The sequence below is a fragment of the Macaca fascicularis genome, chromosome 16 (genome assembly GCF_037993035.2).
Source record: "Macaca fascicularis isolate 582-1 chromosome 16, T2T-MFA8v1.1".
NCBI lineage: Eukaryota > Metazoa > Chordata > Mammalia > Primates > Cercopithecidae > Macaca > Macaca fascicularis.
The window spans coordinates 58,751,060-58,766,381 of record NC_088390.1 but is presented as its reverse complement, the minus strand read 5'-3'; the positions used below and the strand labels follow the sequence as shown (position 1 = coordinate 58,766,381).

Below are 15,322 nucleotides of genomic sequence, written 5' to 3'. Positions count from 1 at the left end.
GTGGCACGATCTCGGCTCACTGCAAGCTCCGCCTCCTGGGTTCACGCCATTCTCCTGCCTCAGCCTCCGGAGTAGCTGGGACTACAGGCGCCCGCCACCACGCCCGGCTAATTTCTTTTTGTATTTTTAGTAGAGACGGGGTTTCACTGTGTTAGCCAGGATGGTCTCGATCTCCTGACCTCGTGATCCGCCCGCCTCGGCCTCCCAAAGTGCTGGGATTACAGGCTTGAGCCACCGCGCCCGGCCTTTTTTTTTTTTTTGAAATGGAGTCTTACTCTGTTGCCCAGGCTGGAGTGCAGTGGCACAATCTCGGCTCACTGCAACCCCCACCTCCCAGGTTCAAGTGATTCTTCTGCTTCAGCCTCCTGAGTAGCCAAGTAGCTGGGACTACAGGCACCCACCACGCCAGGATAGTTTTTGGGTTTTTTTTCATTTGTTTTTATTTTTTTGTTTTGTTTTGTTTTTCATACAGGGTCTCACTCTGTCGCCCAGGCTGGAGTGCGGTGGCACAATCTCGGCTCACTACAACCTCCGCCTCCCGAGTTCAAGCAGTTCTCCTGCCTCAGCCTCCTGAGTAGTTGGGATTACAGGCATACGCCACCACACCCAGCTAATTTTTGTATTTTTAGTAAAGACGGGGTTTCACCATGTTGATCAGACTGGTCTCGAACTCCTGACCTCGTGATCCACCCACCTCAGCCTCCTAAAGTGCTGGGATTACAGGCATGAGCTACCGTGCCTGGCGTGGTTTTTGTTTGTTTGTTTTAGAGATGGGATTTCACCATGTTGATCAAGCTGGTCTCAAATTCCTGACCTTGGGTGATCTGCCTGTCTTGGCCTCCCAAAAGTGCTGGGATTATAGGCGTGAGCCTCCACGCCTGGCCCATATATGATATTTCATATAGGAAGAGTTTACAAAGCATGAGAAATATATCTACAGTATGTTGTAAATTGTCATGAGTTACTAGTGTGTTTATTTATGCCTCTAAACAGAAATACCCTGAAATAGGATAGCTGTTATCTCCATGTGGGGAAACTGTGGCTATCAGAGAGGGTATAGAAATGCTCCAAGACCTCACTGAGCAGAATCTAGGTCTTCCCGCTGCTGTATCACACTATGCATTTCAATCAAAAATTTACTAAGCCTCAAGTGTTGTGCTGTGGTGAGCAGGAGCTGGGGAAGGAATATTTAGAAATGGCACACTCAGGGCCGGGCGCGGTGGCTCATGCCTGTAATCCCAGCACTTTGGGATGCCAAGGTGGGTGGATCACGAGGTCGAGACCATCCTGGCTAACACGGTGAAACCCCGTCTCTACTAAAAATACAAAAACAAAATTAGCCGGGCGTGGTGGTGGGCACCTATAGTCCCAGCTACTCGGGAGGCTGAGGCAGGAGAATGGCGTGAACCCAGGAGGCAGAGCTTGCAGTGAGCCGAGATAGTGTCACTGCACTCCAGCCCCTGCGACAGAGCAAGACTCCGTCTCAAAAAAAAAAAAAGAAATGGCATACCCAGCTTTGTGAGATCCTGGGGAATCTGGCCTCAGCCCACCCTCCCTCCTTACCCTACCCACTTCTTGGCCAATCTCAAACTCTCCCTTAGCTTCAGCCACCATTCGGACCACAGATTAGCCAGCTTGTGACTCTCCAAGCTGTATCTCCAGCCCCGACAACTCCTTTGAACTCCAAAATTATAGACCCAAGTGCCTTCTGCACACTTTCCATCTGGGGGTATCTCAGCATTGCCAGACCAGGTTCAAAGCTAGACCCCCTCCTCCCCAACACCTGCTCAGCATCCTGCATTCCTGTCTCAGGTGGTGGCTTCCACCTAATCACCTAGGTGTCATCCTTGGTGTCTCTCTCCTCCACCTAAACAGCCAATCATATTGCCAAGTCCTATCCATTTTCCTCCTAAATATTCCTCAGATCCAGCCCTTCCCCTTCCTCCCTATACCTTGTGTCCCAGCTCAGGCTATAATCCCTCGATAACAACCTCCTTCCAGCCTCCCTGCCCCCAGTCTTATCTCCCATGCATTCATCATCCCAGCAGCCTATCTGTACAGGTTCCTCCCTGCCTCAAACCCCTTCTGTGATTCCTCTGTCTGAAGAGATGAAGTCCAAGTTCCTTAATGAGGCTCCCTTTGATATGACCTTTCCACCTTTACAGCCTCTCCTCTAGCCACTCGGGCCTGCCCGCAGAGTCGACTTCATCTTGAAATTTTTCATTTTGTAACAAAGGGCCATGCATTTCCATTTTGCACTGGACCTCACAAATTACGTTGCCCGTCCAGCCTGCCTGTTGTTGCTTGCACCCCTCTTGCAGTTTGTGGCCACCTAAGCTGTGTCTCTGTAGTCTCCTCCATCTAAAACTCCTCTTCCCACATCACCCAGCTATCTTCAGCAAACTCCTCTTCCCACATCACCCAGCTATCTTCAGCTGTTCGTTTAGACTCCATGTAGGTGTTCTCTTTGGGACGTCTCACTGATCCTCCTCCTTCCCCTTCCCTGCCCTAATCGCCCCACACGTTGCAGGTGCTTAACCATGTCTACTTGAGAAACTTAATGAGAAGGCAAAGCATGACAAGTGCCACAAGAGACCTGTACACTGCTCTGGATGGTAAAGTGACGCAAGAAGGGAAGAAGGCATTTGCAACGGCCTCCCAGATCGGCGCTAGGACCCCGCCAGCAGACACCTCAATCCGCACGGAGAGGACCCAGTGCCCGCCTGGGGAAGCTGCTGCCAAGCTGGGCTCTCGGGCGCCGCCTGCCTCAATCGCACGGCCGCTGCAGCGCACCCCCGCCAGTCCCCGGCCGTGAGCCCGCCTCGCGTCTCCGATTGGCTGTCTCCATTCTCCCGCCCCTCCCGAGCTCAGCCTTTGGAGCCTTGGGGTGGGCGGGGCTGAAGGCCTGAGTGGAGCGTATACCCTGATTGGCTGTACGGAAGGCGGCGACGTGGCCGAAGGAAGCCCGTTTGTGTCTAAACTGAAGCTCGGCCATAACGCCACTGGATTGGGGCGGGGGGGAGCGGGCCAGAGTCTCCGGCCTGAAGCGGAAGTGGAGGAAAGATGGAGGTGTGGGGACAGGAGCTGGGTGTGCTGGGAACTGGCCGCGGACCCCTAACCTATGTCCCCGGTCTCCCTCCGGGCGCGGCTCAACCCAGCCCATCGCTCTGGCCTTGTTCTGGCCCTGCAGGGTGGTGGTTGGGACCGTGAAATGAGCGCGCGAGTGGCTCGTCCTCCCAGCCGCGCTCACGCCCCCCTCCCCACCGTGTTTCCCTCCAGGACCATCAGCACGTGCCCATCGACATCCAGACCAGCAAGCTGCTCGGTAGGAGGGGGCGCCACCGCTTAGCTGGCTGTCGGGGGGAGGCCTGTTCGTTGCCCCCTGTGTCCAACAGCTGGGAGCTCTGACGCCTGAAAGCCAGGGTCGAGGTGCTGACCACTGGCTTCGTTCTACGCCCCACGTGTGGCCAGACCTGCTTCCCTGAGAGCAGCCGGAAGGAACCATATGTAGAGTCTGTTTGACCTGTGTTTTCTCCTTTAATAACATATGTTATCTATCATTCAGGGATAGGATAAATGACTCCGGGCGACGTGGCTCATGCCTGTAATCCCAGCACTTTGGGAGGCCGAGGCTGGCGAATCACCTGAGGTCGGGAGTTCGAGACCAGCCTGACCAACCTGGAGAAACCTTGTCTCCATGTCTCCATGACTAAAAATACACAGACACAAACACAAAATTAGCCGGACTTGGTGGCACATGTCTGTAATCCCAGCTACTCGGGAGGCTGAGGCGGGAGAATCGCTTGAACCCAGGAGGCAGATGTTGCGGTGAGCCGAGATCTCACCATTGTGCTCCAGCCTGGGCAGCAAGAGCGAAACTCCATCTCAAAAATAAAACAAAAAACAGTCAACCGGCCGGGCGCGGTGGCTCAAGCCTGTAATCCCAGCACTTTGGGAGGCCGAGACGGGCGGATCAGGAGGTCAGGAGATCAAGACCATCCTGGCTAACACGGTGAAACCCCGTCTCTACTAAAAAATACAAAAAACTAGCCAGGCGAGGTGGCGGGCGCCTGTAGTCCCAGCTACTCGGGAGGCTGAGGCAGGACAATGGTGTAAACCTGGGAGGTGGATGGAGCTTGCAGTGAGCTGAGATCCGGCCACTGCACTCCAGCCCGAGCGACACAGCGAGACTCCGTCTCAAAAAACAAAAAACAAAAAAACAGTCAACCACTAAGTGGCACATTTGGAACTTAAGTCTGTCTGACCCACTGTCCATGCCCTTTGCATTAGGCCAGAAAAAAAAAAAAAAAAAAAAACACCCCTCATTTAAAAATCTTCACCTCCCACTTGATTTTAGGAGGAAGAGAGACCTAAGACCCAGTTGGAAATGAAGACCTTTTAGTGTCCAGGCCATCTCCAGGTTATCTGTATGGGGCCTGCATGCTTCCTCCCCAGTTCATAATCAGGGAAGGCCTCTTCGTCTGATCACAGCTCCTGGCATTTTAAAATGCTTATTGGATTCATGGATTTGATGCCAGTCTTGTCCTTAAGATGGTATCTGATGGCCGGGCGCGGTGGCTCAAGCCTGTAATCCCAGCACTTTGGGAGGCCGAGACGGGCGGATCACGAGGTCAGGAGATCGAGACCATCCTGGCTGACACAGTGAAACCCCGTCTCTACTAAAAAATACAAAAAAACTAGCCGGGCGAGGTGGCGGGCGCCTGTAGTCCCAGCTACTCGGGAGGCTGAGGCAGGAGAATGGCGTGAACCCGGGAGGCGGAGCTTGCAGTGAGCCAAGATCACGCCACTGCACTCCAGCCTGGGCGGCAGAGCGAGACTCTGTCTCAAAAAAAAAAAAAAAAAAGATGGTATCTGACTACCCCAGTCCATTGCTTCTAGTTCTGTGACATCAACATAATTTTTCTTTCTGAAAACTTTACAGGAATATAGCAGAGGGAGTATAACTGATACTAGTGTGGGACCCCAGTGTTTGACTGGTTGGCAGAGTACAGGTTCTGAATTCACCACTCTGTGGGGCCATTTAGTCTGTCCTGCTTGGTGGCCATGAGGGGCTTCTTTAGCCTCCCTTCAGATTTGTACTGGCCCTTCAGCCCATGTGCAGTCTTGCTGTGTGAGCTTGTTCTTGGTCATGAAAAGGACCAATAAAATGACTACCATTCATTGAGGGTTTGTTTTGTACCAGGTGCCGTTTTAGGCACTTAACATGATAAAAATGATCACTATAATTTTTTGAGTTCTTGCCATGTTTTAGGCACACTGTTCAGTGTTTTACCTGCATTCCCCTTTCTAGTCAGTGTCTTATTATTCCCCATTTTACATGTGGGAAAACTGAGGCACAGAATAGTAGACTTGCTCAAGAAACTTGATAACAATAACTAGAACCCAGGACCATCTGACCACAAAGCTCAGCTCTTAGCTCTCACTGAGGAAATATGCATGGCTCTGAAGCCACAAATCTGGGCCCAGACTTTGAGAGGTCAGTCCCATTGGTATTCACATGTACAGGGTGGTACTTCACTGTTCACAATAGAGTCATGTTATCTAGTCCTTAGGGCGCTGTAGGTATTAGAGGCTTTGCAGCTGTTCATTCATCCGGTACTTGGCATAACCATCTTGCATTTTCCATTGTCATGGTTAATCCCAGCCCTGAGGAAATGGAAGTTGAGCAGCATCCTCTGTCAGGAAGAAAGATATAATTACCCATAGAAGCAAAAATATTATGGGGAATTGAGAATGGTCAAAAGTGGCACTTTCATGTCAGGACCAATTGAAACTTTGTGTTATCCCTGTGTTGAGGCAATTGCTCTATAAAAATCACACTGCTAATGAAGTCAGATTGTCAGAGCCTGTATAGCCCCAGGCATCTCTTTGGGCTTGTCTTTATTCCCATCTTTCCAGAACCCCATACTTTATTAATCAATGTAAAGACAACTTTTAGACTATTTTCAGTGTATTTCACTCCCATTAGTGAAGGAATTTTGGTGATGTGAATGGGAATACTCCAGTTTGGGTGCTTCTCACGTAGATTGGCTGGTGGACAGAAGGCACTGCAGCCTGAAATGGCAGAGTCTGGTGCTGACGATCCGAGAGAAGATCAATGCTGCCATCCAGGACATGCCAGAGAGCGAAGAGATCGCCCAGCTGCTGTCTGGGTCCTGTGAGTGCTTAGGGGCTGTCACTGGAGTCCCTTCTTTGCTGAGGTAGTATGTATCAGCTGAGCTACTCCCTTGTTATGTAGACACCAGGGCTGGCCTTTAGAGAGGGAGCGATTTTTATTTGAGGTATAGATGCTGGCTTCTTCCACTATGATATGATGAAAGGAAAAGCTACACACTAAAGTTACTGGCAGTATATTATACATGAATCAGCCACCTGCAGTGCCCAGAGTAGGTGAGGAAGATATTTTAGTTCTCAAAATCCTGTCTCTTGCTCTCTAGACATTCACTACTTTCACTGCCTAAGAATCGTGGACCTTCTCAAAGGCACAGAGGCCTCCACAAAAAATATTTTTGGCCGATACTCTTCACAGCGGATGAAGGCAAGTGTGGGCCAAGGGCTGGTAGTATGTGCCTGGGGACATCCAGTCCAAGGAGTCATAGCCTGTGTTGTCTCTCTGAGGCTCCAGTGGAGATGCCTACATAGAATATTTCCTGAACTTTTGCTCTGTCTCTATAGCTTATTCCAAAGTGGATCCTATCCCTGAGTTTAATTTTCAAACCCACTGCTTTAGGGATCGCCTGCACTCTTAAAGTGGGTGGTCCAGCCAGCAGAGTTGAAAGGACAAGGAGTTTGTGTTTGATGTAACATGAAGGCTGGGAAAACTTCCCCTGTTTAGGGATTGAGCTGGGATGTGGCTGTTGAGTGCTTTTCTGGCTTAACATCATCTTTCTGTTCTTACTCAGGATTGGCAGGAGATTATAGCCCTGTATGAGAAGGACAACACCTACTTAGGTAAAGTGGCCTAGCCTGGGAGCCCCGGTATCCATGGGAAAGCCCATTCAGAGTTCTGAGATACCAGGCTTATAGGAGGCACAGTCTGTGAGTGGGAAGAGACTGGAGTGTAGATGTTGCCTATTTGTAGGTGGTAAAATCAATTGTTTTTGATGGAATTGATTTTCCCACCTACAAATTGATTTTCCACTGGGTGGAGTGCTGGGGGAAGGAAGAGGTTCAGGCTGGTAGTGGGCATTCGCCGTGCCTCAGCGAGCAGGCGTGTGTGGGTCCTCCACCACTCACCTCTTCTTGGTAAGCGGGAGTGTGCTGCCCCCACCCCCACCCCCGCACCCCCATTCTACACAAGACAGAAGAGGCACAGGTTTTCCTAGGAGCAATATCAAGTGCCTGAGAGAGAGCAACTAAAGGACTAACTGTGTTTGGGTTGGGTTTAGTATAAATAGTAATGATCGCTAATATTTACTGAGCATCTACTAAACGCAAGGAATTGTGCTTGGTGTGTCGTCTGGATTCTCTCTTGCATCTTCGTGATAAATGTTATTGTCGCTGTTTTACAGATGAGCGTTGGATTAGAGGGGTTAAATAACTTGTCTTAGGCTCCACAGCTGGGAACAGGCGGTGCTGGGAAGCTGACCTCATGCTCTTCACTACCACAAAGGGGGTGTGTGCATGCTGGGGCCTGCCTGCCTCATAGGGGGGTGTCCTGGGATGAATTTCTTGGGCCCTTCTCAGTGGAACTCTCTAGCCTCCTGGTTCGGAATGTCAACTATGAGATCCCCTCACTGAAGAAGCAGATTGCCAAGTGCCAGCAGCTGCAGCAAGAATACAGCCGCAAGGAGGAGGAGTGCCAGGCAGGGGCTGCTGAGATGCGGGAGCAGTTCTACCACTCCTGCAAGCAGTATGGCATCACGGTGAGCAGCGGCAGCCTCTTCGAAGCCAGAGGACACCTGGGCCCCTGCTTGTCTTCCTCTGACCCCGTCTGACTCCTCAGCCCGGTTGCGTCCGCTTTGGGCCAGTGTCTTACTTTTCTTCAGTCTTTGGATGTTTTCTTCAATCTGTTGGACTCCACCTCTCACCACTTCTGTCTCACTCCCCATCTTCTCCCCTCTGTAGGGCGAAAATATCCGAGGAGAACTGCTGGCCCTGGTGAAGGACCTGCCGAGTCAGCTGGCTGAGATTGGGGCAGCGGCTCAGCAGTCCCTGGGGGAAGCCATCGACGTGTACCAGGCCTCTGTGGGGTTTGTGTGTGACAGGTAAAGAGGCCTCAGCTTCTCCTGGTGGGCGTGCTTTGCCTGTGTTTCCCAGCTCATGTCCCTTCTCCAATTGTCTTTTTCCCATATAACATTTGAACTCTTTTTACACACCTGAACCTGTGGAGGCCTTGCCCATTTGACCATCTGGCTCAGGCCAAAGGCCAGTGTTGGCCTCATGCATGGTCTGCAGGAGAGTCAGTTGTGTGCTCTGTTGAAGCCCCACAGAGGAGGTGTTGCCAATGCTGCGGTTCGTGCAGAAGCGGGGAAACTCAACGGTGTATGAGTGGAGGACAGGGACAGAGCCCTCTGTGGTGGAGCGACCCCACCTCGAGGAACTTCCTGAGCAGATAGCAGAGGATGCGGTAAGATGGGCCTTGTGATGAGCTGTGGGAGTGTAGTGGGAGCTGCTTGTCCCCTCCCCACCCCCAACAGCCCAACCCAAGACCCAGAGGGAAAAAAGGGGATTTGTGTGAGAATGACTGTAGGTAGAAGGGCCCAGGAGGCCCTACTCCTTTATTTTTCTGAGTATAGGTGAGTGAGTGCCACAGAGGTTTTGCAAGGTGGTTCAGTTTGAACTGGGAGCCTCCATCATGTGAGCTCTCTGAAGATGGGCTTTCTTTGGGGGAGCTTAGAGGCCACTGCATTTGAACAGTGTGCTCTCTACAGAAGCAGCTGAGGCCTTTGGGAAGGCAGTCCCACCCTCCTTTTTAATTAATTTATTTTGGAGACTGGGCCTTGCTCTGTTGCCCAGGCTGGAGTCCGGTGGCATGATCTCAGCTGACTGCAACCTCTGCGTCTCAGCCTCAAGCGATCCTCCCAAGTCAGCCTCCCAAGAAGCTGGGATTACAGTCATGCGCCACCACTCCTAGCTAATTTTTTATTAACATCTTTGTAGGGATAGGGTTTTGCCATATTGCCCAGGCTGGTCTGAAACTCCTGGGCTCAAACAATCCCCTCTCCTCAGCCTGCCAAAGTGCTGGGGTTACAGACATGAGCCACCACGCCTGGCCCTTTTTAAATCCATCTTCCATGAGCTAACACTCTCTTTCCCTTTCCAGATTGACTGGGGCGACTTTGGGGTAGAGGCAGTGTCTGAGGGGACTGACTCTGGCATCTCTGCCGAGGCTGCTGGAATCGACTGGGGCGTCTTCCTGGAATCAGATTCAAAGGTGAGGAGGCCTTCTCAGTCTGTCTCTCTCATTACTACTCTAACCATCAGAAAAGTGTCATTTGTGTCTGTAAAGGCATCACTTGAAGTTCATAGCTCTAAGACCAGGTATAGTCCAAGGGAGGCAGAGTTTCACACCTTACATGTCAGGGTTTTGTTTTGTTTTTTGAGGCAGTCTCATTCTGCCCCTCAGGCTGGAGTGCAGTGGCGCAATCTCGGCTCACTGCAACTTCCGCCTCCCAAGTTCAAGTGATTCTCCTGCCTTAGCCTCCCAAGTAGCTGGGATTATAGGCACCCACCATCACACCCTGCTAATTTTTGTATTTTGTTAGTTTGTTTGTTTTTTGAGACAGTGTCTCACTCTGTCACCTAGGCTGGAGTGCAGTGGTGCGATCTCGGCTCACTATAAGCTCTGCCTCCCAGGTTCATGCCATTCTCCTGCCTCAGCCTCCTGAGTAGCTGGGACTACAGGCGCCCGCCACCACACCCTGCTAATTTTTTTGTATTTTTAGTAGTGACGGGGTTTCACCATGTTGGCCACGATGATCTCGATCTCCTGACCTCGTGATCCACCCGCCTCAGCCTCCCAAAGTGCTGGGATTATAGGCGTGAGCCACCACGCCCGGCTAATTTTTGTATTTTTGATAGAGTCGGGGTTTCGCCATGTTGGCCATGCTGGTAACTCCTGACCTCAGGTGATCCACCTGCCTTGGCCTCCCGAGGTGCTGGGATTACAGGCGTGAGCCACCGCACCCAGCCCATGTCAGAGTTAAATTTTGGTGTCCTTTTTCCTGCCTGGTGTCTGGTGCAGGATGTAGGGGTATAGGCAGGTGGGAACACTACAGAGCAGGGATGATGGGCCCTACTGCCATCTTTGGCACCTAACTCAGGGCTGCAAGTCCTTAATAGAGTTGGAACGTGCAGCCATTGACCTCATCAAGGGCTTTGGTTTATTCTGGCTCCTTGGCTCAAGAAAATTCTCCCACCATTGCTGTGGTTCTTTGCTCTCCTTCCAGGACCCTGGAGGTGATGGGATAGACTGGGGTGACGATGCTGTTGCTTTGCAGATCACAGTGCTGGAAGCAGGAACCCAGGGTAAGTGCACTATCCCCTGCAGCCCTGGCAAAAGTGGGGTGCTCAAGGGCCCCCAGGTGTCTAGAAACAGAAAAAAAATGCAGCACCAAGATGAGGCTTCTCGCACGTTTAACTGTTTCTGAAAACCTTGATGAGGATGTGAGTTGAGGGGGACCAAGAGAGGTTCTTTCTTTTTTTTTTTTTGAGACAGAATTTCACTCTTGTTGCCCAGGCTGGAGTGCAATGGCGTATCAGCTCACCGCAACCTCCACCTCCTGGGTTCAAGCGATTCTCCTGCCTCAGCCTTCCAAGTAGCTGGGATTACAGGCATACACCACCATACCCAGCTAATTTTATATTTTTTTAGTAGAGACAGGGTTTCTCCATGTTGGTCAGGCTGGTCTCAAACTCCTGACCTCAGGTGATCCGCCTGCCTTGGCCTCCCAAATACTGGGATTACAGGTGTGAGCCACTGCGCCTGGCCCAAGAGAGGTTCTTAAAAGTTAAGAGCTTAGAAACTCTCAACTTTTTAGAGACCAAATGTGGGCCAGCTGTTTTGATAGGAGGGTGGTAGGGGGGTCAGGGGGCACTGGAGTGTGACGTGACCCCCGCCCCAGCAGCCGAGAAAATGTAGTGGTGTCTGAGCCACTAGAGGGCGGTGCAGGATGAAACTTTACTTCCTACCGTCCACCAGAACAGAGAACCCGCCTTTCTACCCCTCTGAACCCAGCTCTAGTCCTTCTCTCAGGCTGGGGGTTGAAAAGTGGTACCTGATTAGAGCTGAGACACCTGGGACAAGGTACCCTTCTCCCTTGGATTGGAACAGGAAGTGGCTTTAGCGCAGTGAGTCTGTCCGTATTGATCCTCCAGGGCTTCTCAAACTTGAGGGTCTTTTCCTTCTCCAGTCCTCTGATCCTTTATCACTTCTCTGTCTCTCTTCCTGGCAGCTCCAGAAGGTGTTGCCAGGGGCCCAGATGCTCTGACACTTCTTGAGTACACTGAGACCCGGAATCAGTTCCTTGATGAGCTCATGGAGGTACTGTCATCTCTGGGAGATGCAGGGGGAGGCATGGCACCAGCACAGGTGGCCTCACTCCGGACGCCTGACCTGACCCTCCTGTTTGTGTGAAGGGTGTGAGTGCTTTCTGTGTCCTGCAGCAGGAACCTCACATATTAGATGCCTCCCGTTCATCCAGTTACTTATCAGGTACCTCCTAGGCACCTGGCACTGTCTTAGGCACCAGAACTTAGGTGGTGAATAAGACAGGTAAAGTCCTTGACCTCATGGAGCTTATATTCTAATGGGGAATGCAGACTGGAAGAAGATAAATAAAATTTGCAGGATGCTAGATGGTACTAAGTGCCACAGAGAAAAAGAAAGCAGGGAAGGATGACGAGATGTTGGGAAGGGCTATAGTTTTGTATCTGGTGGTCAGGGAAGGCCTCAGAGAAGGTGACCTGTAATCAAGACTGCAGGCGGTGCAGAGAGAACCATGCAGATGTCTGGCAGAAGGGCTTCCCAGGCAGAGAGAGCAACTGCAGAGGTCTCGAGGTGGGAGCAGGCCTTGCACAGTTGACCAGCAACATGGAGGCTGGTGTGGCTGAGGAGGGAGAGCTGGTGGGTAGTAGAAGAGCTCAGAAAAACAGCATCTGAACTTTGGTTTGCCTCTTAGTGAACTGGGAAGCTGTTGGAGGTTTTGGGCAGGTTAGGAACGTGATCTCATTTGTATTTAAGCACGATCCCTGTGGCTGAGGTGTTGAGCAGCCCAGCGTAAGGAGCCAGCATTCTTGGACCTTTGTTGTAGGGCTGGGAGGATGGGGTCCTGTCTTTGTTAATCTCTGTATCTGCTCCCTTCCCAGTAGCCTGCTGGTTCAGAGAGCCTCCTGAAAGTTCTGTCCTCACCCAGTTCCCTCCTCTTTCTGCCCAGAGGCTCCTCCCGGCTTCGAGGGGAGAGGACAAAAGATATCTGTCAAGTTTTAATGGCAGAATAGGATTGATAAGATAATGTGACTGGCTCTTGTATTCTTTTCAGCTTTGCCTTAATCCAGTGCTTCTCAAACATGTATTTCTGTTCCCTGAATCTCATTCCTCCCATGGAGACAAAATAAATATCTTCCCTGGGCAGAGAGAACCCTTTGAGTCTCTGTATTCTCAGTTATCTGATCCCAGGCTGGGAGAAAGGACCGAGGTCTGGGGTTAGGCTGAGAAAGGAGTGGGGGACTGAAGGGTGACAGTAGTCTCTCCGAGAGCTTACAGTGTTCAGGGGAAATAACCCCACCTTACCCAGAGTCTAGCCCTCATGTCTCATTTTTGCATTTCAAGTAGTCTAAGGGCTTAGATTCTGAGTTCTTTTCTCAGTTTGAACCAATTTATCTTTTTTCTTTCTTCCTTTTTTTTAAAAAAGAGTTTCTCTGTCACCCAGTTGAGTGCAGTGGAGCAATCATAGCTCACTATAACCTCGAACTCCTGGGCTCAAGTGATCCTCCTGCCTCAGCCTCCTGAGTAGCTGGGATTACAGGCATGCACTACCATGTTTGGCTAATTTTTAAAATTTTTGTAGAGACAGGGTCTCACTATTTCCCAGGCTGGTCTTGAAATCCTGGCCTCACGTGATCCTCCCGCCTCGGCCTTCCACAGTGCTGGAATTGCAAGTGTGAGCCATCAGGTACAGCCTGAACCAATGTTTCTTCTGTCCTCAGCTTGAGATCTTCTTAGCCCAGAGAGCAGTGGAGTTGAGTGAGGAGGCAGACGTCCTGTCTGTGAGCCAGTTCCAGCTGGCTCCGGCCATCCTGCAGGGCCAGACCAAAGAGAAGATGGTTACCATGGTGTCAGTGCTGGATAATCTGATAGGCAAGCTCACCAATCTTCAGCTGCAACACCTGTTTATGATCCTGGCCTCACCAAGGTCTGGCTTCCCCTTGATGCAAGGCTCTGCCATCTTGAGCAACTCTGCCTCCTTGTATTCCTCCTCTTGTTCCACGACCCCTTAGACCCCGTCCCTGCCTCCTGGCTGTTGCCATCCACTGGGGATAGGGGTTCTCTTTGGGGCAAGAGGGGGTGGTTTGATATATACAGGAAGAATCTGCTTGCTTCCTGAGTAGGACAGGGGAACTGGGAGTGGGTTTTCCTTAAAAGAAAGGAAAGGGTTTAAGGATATGAGGGTAAGCGGCCAATTGGGGGTTTGGTTTCCGAGCCTCTCACCTCCCCAGCAGCTGAATGGGAATGCTCAGGGTGCACAGCTACCCCAGCACTCACCTGAGTGCCCCGCACAGGTATGTGGACCGAGTGACTGAATTCCTCCAGCAAAAGCTGAAGCAGTCCCAGCTGCTGGCTTTGAAGAAAGAGCTGATGGTGCAGAAGCAGCAGGAGGCACTTGGGGAGCAGGCGGCTCTGGAGCCCAAGCTGGACCTGCTGCTGGAGAAGAGCAAGGAGCTGCAGAAGCTGGTGAGATGGGAAAGGGAGGCCTGCCAGTGGGAGGACTCCCAATCTGTGCAGAGCGAGGCCCTGAACACCCCTGCTTCCGCCCACTTGGTATCACTATTTCAGATTGAAGCTGACATCTCCAAGAGGTACAGCGGGCGCCCTGTGAACCTGATGGGAACCTCTCTGTGACACCCTCTGTGTTCTTGCCTGCCCATCTTCTCAGCCTTTGGGCTGAAGATGATAGCCAGGGCTGATGTTTTGAGGCCCTTCAAGGCAAAAGATCAGGCCGACTGGAAGATGGAAAGCCACAGGAAGGAAGCAGTACCTGATGGTGATCTTGGCATTCTTCATGTTCTCTACAAGAAGCTGTGGTGATTGGCCCTGTGGCCTGTCGGGCAAAAACCACAGCTGCTCCTTCTAGTTAGTATAGCAGACTTAATAAAAGAGGAAAAAAACTCTTGCTTCAGTATTGACAGTTCCTTATGCTGCTTCTCTGAGCCTGCAGTTGAGGCTCCACACCCGTTTTTGTGGGGTTCTTGATCCTGTGGGCTCCCCGGGCCATCAGCTGTCACTGTGGATCCCCAAGTTGAGGACTTTTCCTCTTTGCTTCTGGTGATAAGGAGGACCCCAGACCTACAAATGGTTCAGCAGGGGGCTCTGGGATGGCTGTGTGTGGGCCCCTTTCCACGACCAGGCCCAGGCTCCCCGACTCAGGCCAGAAGCCCAGGGGGAGCAGTCAAGCAGAAGCCTTGTTGGAGCCGGCAAAGCTGTATTTTCCTTTTAGTCACAGCTTACCTCCAGGCAGAGGGAAATGCGGTTTGGGGAGGAAGGGTCCGATAAACAAGGTGGAGACAGGAGCTGTCACCTTCCCTGGCTGCCTGTCCACTTCCTGCCCATAACTGCCCGCTCTGTGATCGGATAGAGCCCACCCCAGAGTAGCAGCCCTCTCCCAAGCCACCTACCCATCCCCATTTCCCAGGAAGGGTAGGGGTTGGGGGTGGCCGGCAATTCGATTTTAATTTCATAGCAGAGCAGTTGATTCATGGCTCTTTGTCGCTGGCGTTGACTCCCGTAATGACTTTCCATCAAAATGAAAAGTGGAGTGACACCACTCATTATTCCTGCTGCTTGTTATCTCAGTTCTGGGGAGGGTCGCCCCCTCCCTGCTGCCTTTCAGCCGCCCTGGACAGTGAGTGATGGCCCCTATTAATCACCGACCCCGCGGACTCCGGCGGACACACGCTATCCAAAGGAGAGAGAGATAAGGCAGCATGAACTGCTCGAAGCCGTTCCTATCAATTAATGTCAACCCACCACTTCCCCCCAATCTTTGCCTGGTCACCTCCTTTTGGGGGATCGGGGCCGAAACGAGAAGTCCAGGAATTGAAAAAGGAAAAATACTGGTGTTGAACGTGGAGGTAAGACTCC

The 15,322-nt window shown here is 51.6% G+C and overlaps 2 protein-coding genes across 9 annotated transcripts in view; both read left to right on the top strand.

Moving 5' to 3' along the window:
* The window catches only part of PNPO (pyridoxamine 5'-phosphate oxidase), a 30,607-nt gene extending 27,538 nt beyond the window's left edge, over positions 1 to 3,069 (top strand). For 2 of the 6 annotated variants that reach the window (XR_012425726.1, XR_012425723.1), the window contains one exon: positions 2,531 to 2,878. Coding sequence is in view for 1 of the 6 variants with exons in the window: in XM_074019405.1 (XP_073875506.1) it covers positions 2,531 to 2,815 (285 nt within the window). In the remaining 5 variants the exon portion in view is untranslated. Of the gene's footprint in view, positions 1 to 472; positions 952 to 2,530 lie in introns of those variants that run through there. The other 4 variants (XR_012425735.1, XR_012425725.1, XR_012425724.1 and 1 more) reach the window with 4 other exon arrangements.
* On the top strand, positions 3,039 to 15,005 carry CDK5RAP3 (CDK5 regulatory subunit associated protein 3). 3 transcript variants are annotated; one of them, XM_045374923.3, is made up of 15 exons: positions 3,039 to 3,069; positions 3,280 to 3,325; positions 6,047 to 6,178; positions 6,459 to 6,559; positions 6,924 to 6,972; positions 7,708 to 7,886; positions 8,089 to 8,228; positions 8,446 to 8,590; positions 9,287 to 9,397; positions 10,413 to 10,491; positions 11,418 to 11,506; positions 13,171 to 13,376; positions 13,744 to 13,915; positions 14,018 to 14,040; positions 14,168 to 14,367. In XM_045374923.3, exons 1-15 carry the CDS (start codon positions 3,064 to 3,066, stop codon positions 14,313 to 14,315), a joined length of 1,626 nt encoding a protein of 541 aa, XP_045230858.2. In that variant the 5' UTR covers positions 3,039 to 3,063; the 3' UTR covers positions 14,316 to 14,367. The 3 variants fall into 3 exon arrangements, with proteins under 3 accessions (XP_045230858.2, XP_005583593.2, XP_073875505.1); XM_005583536.5 differs by having other exon boundaries at positions 14,018 to 15,005; XM_074019404.1 differs by lacking the exons at positions 11,418 to 11,506; positions 13,744 to 13,915; positions 14,018 to 14,040; positions 14,168 to 14,367 and having other exon boundaries at positions 13,171 to 13,347.
* The last annotated feature ends 317 nt before the right edge of the window (positions 15,006 to 15,322 follow it).

Bases quoted from the DNA above. Each gene is read 5' to 3' on its own strand.
- CDK5RAP3 (XM_045374923.3), top strand. The intron at 6,179-6,458 runs GTGAGTGCTTAG...CTTGCTCTCTAG, and splicing joins CCAGCTGCTGTCTGGGTCCT to ACATTCACTACTTTCACTGC. The intron at 13,916-14,017 runs GTGAGATGGGAA...TCACTATTTCAG, and splicing joins GCAAGGAGCTGCAGAAGCTG to ATTGAAGCTGACATCTCCAA.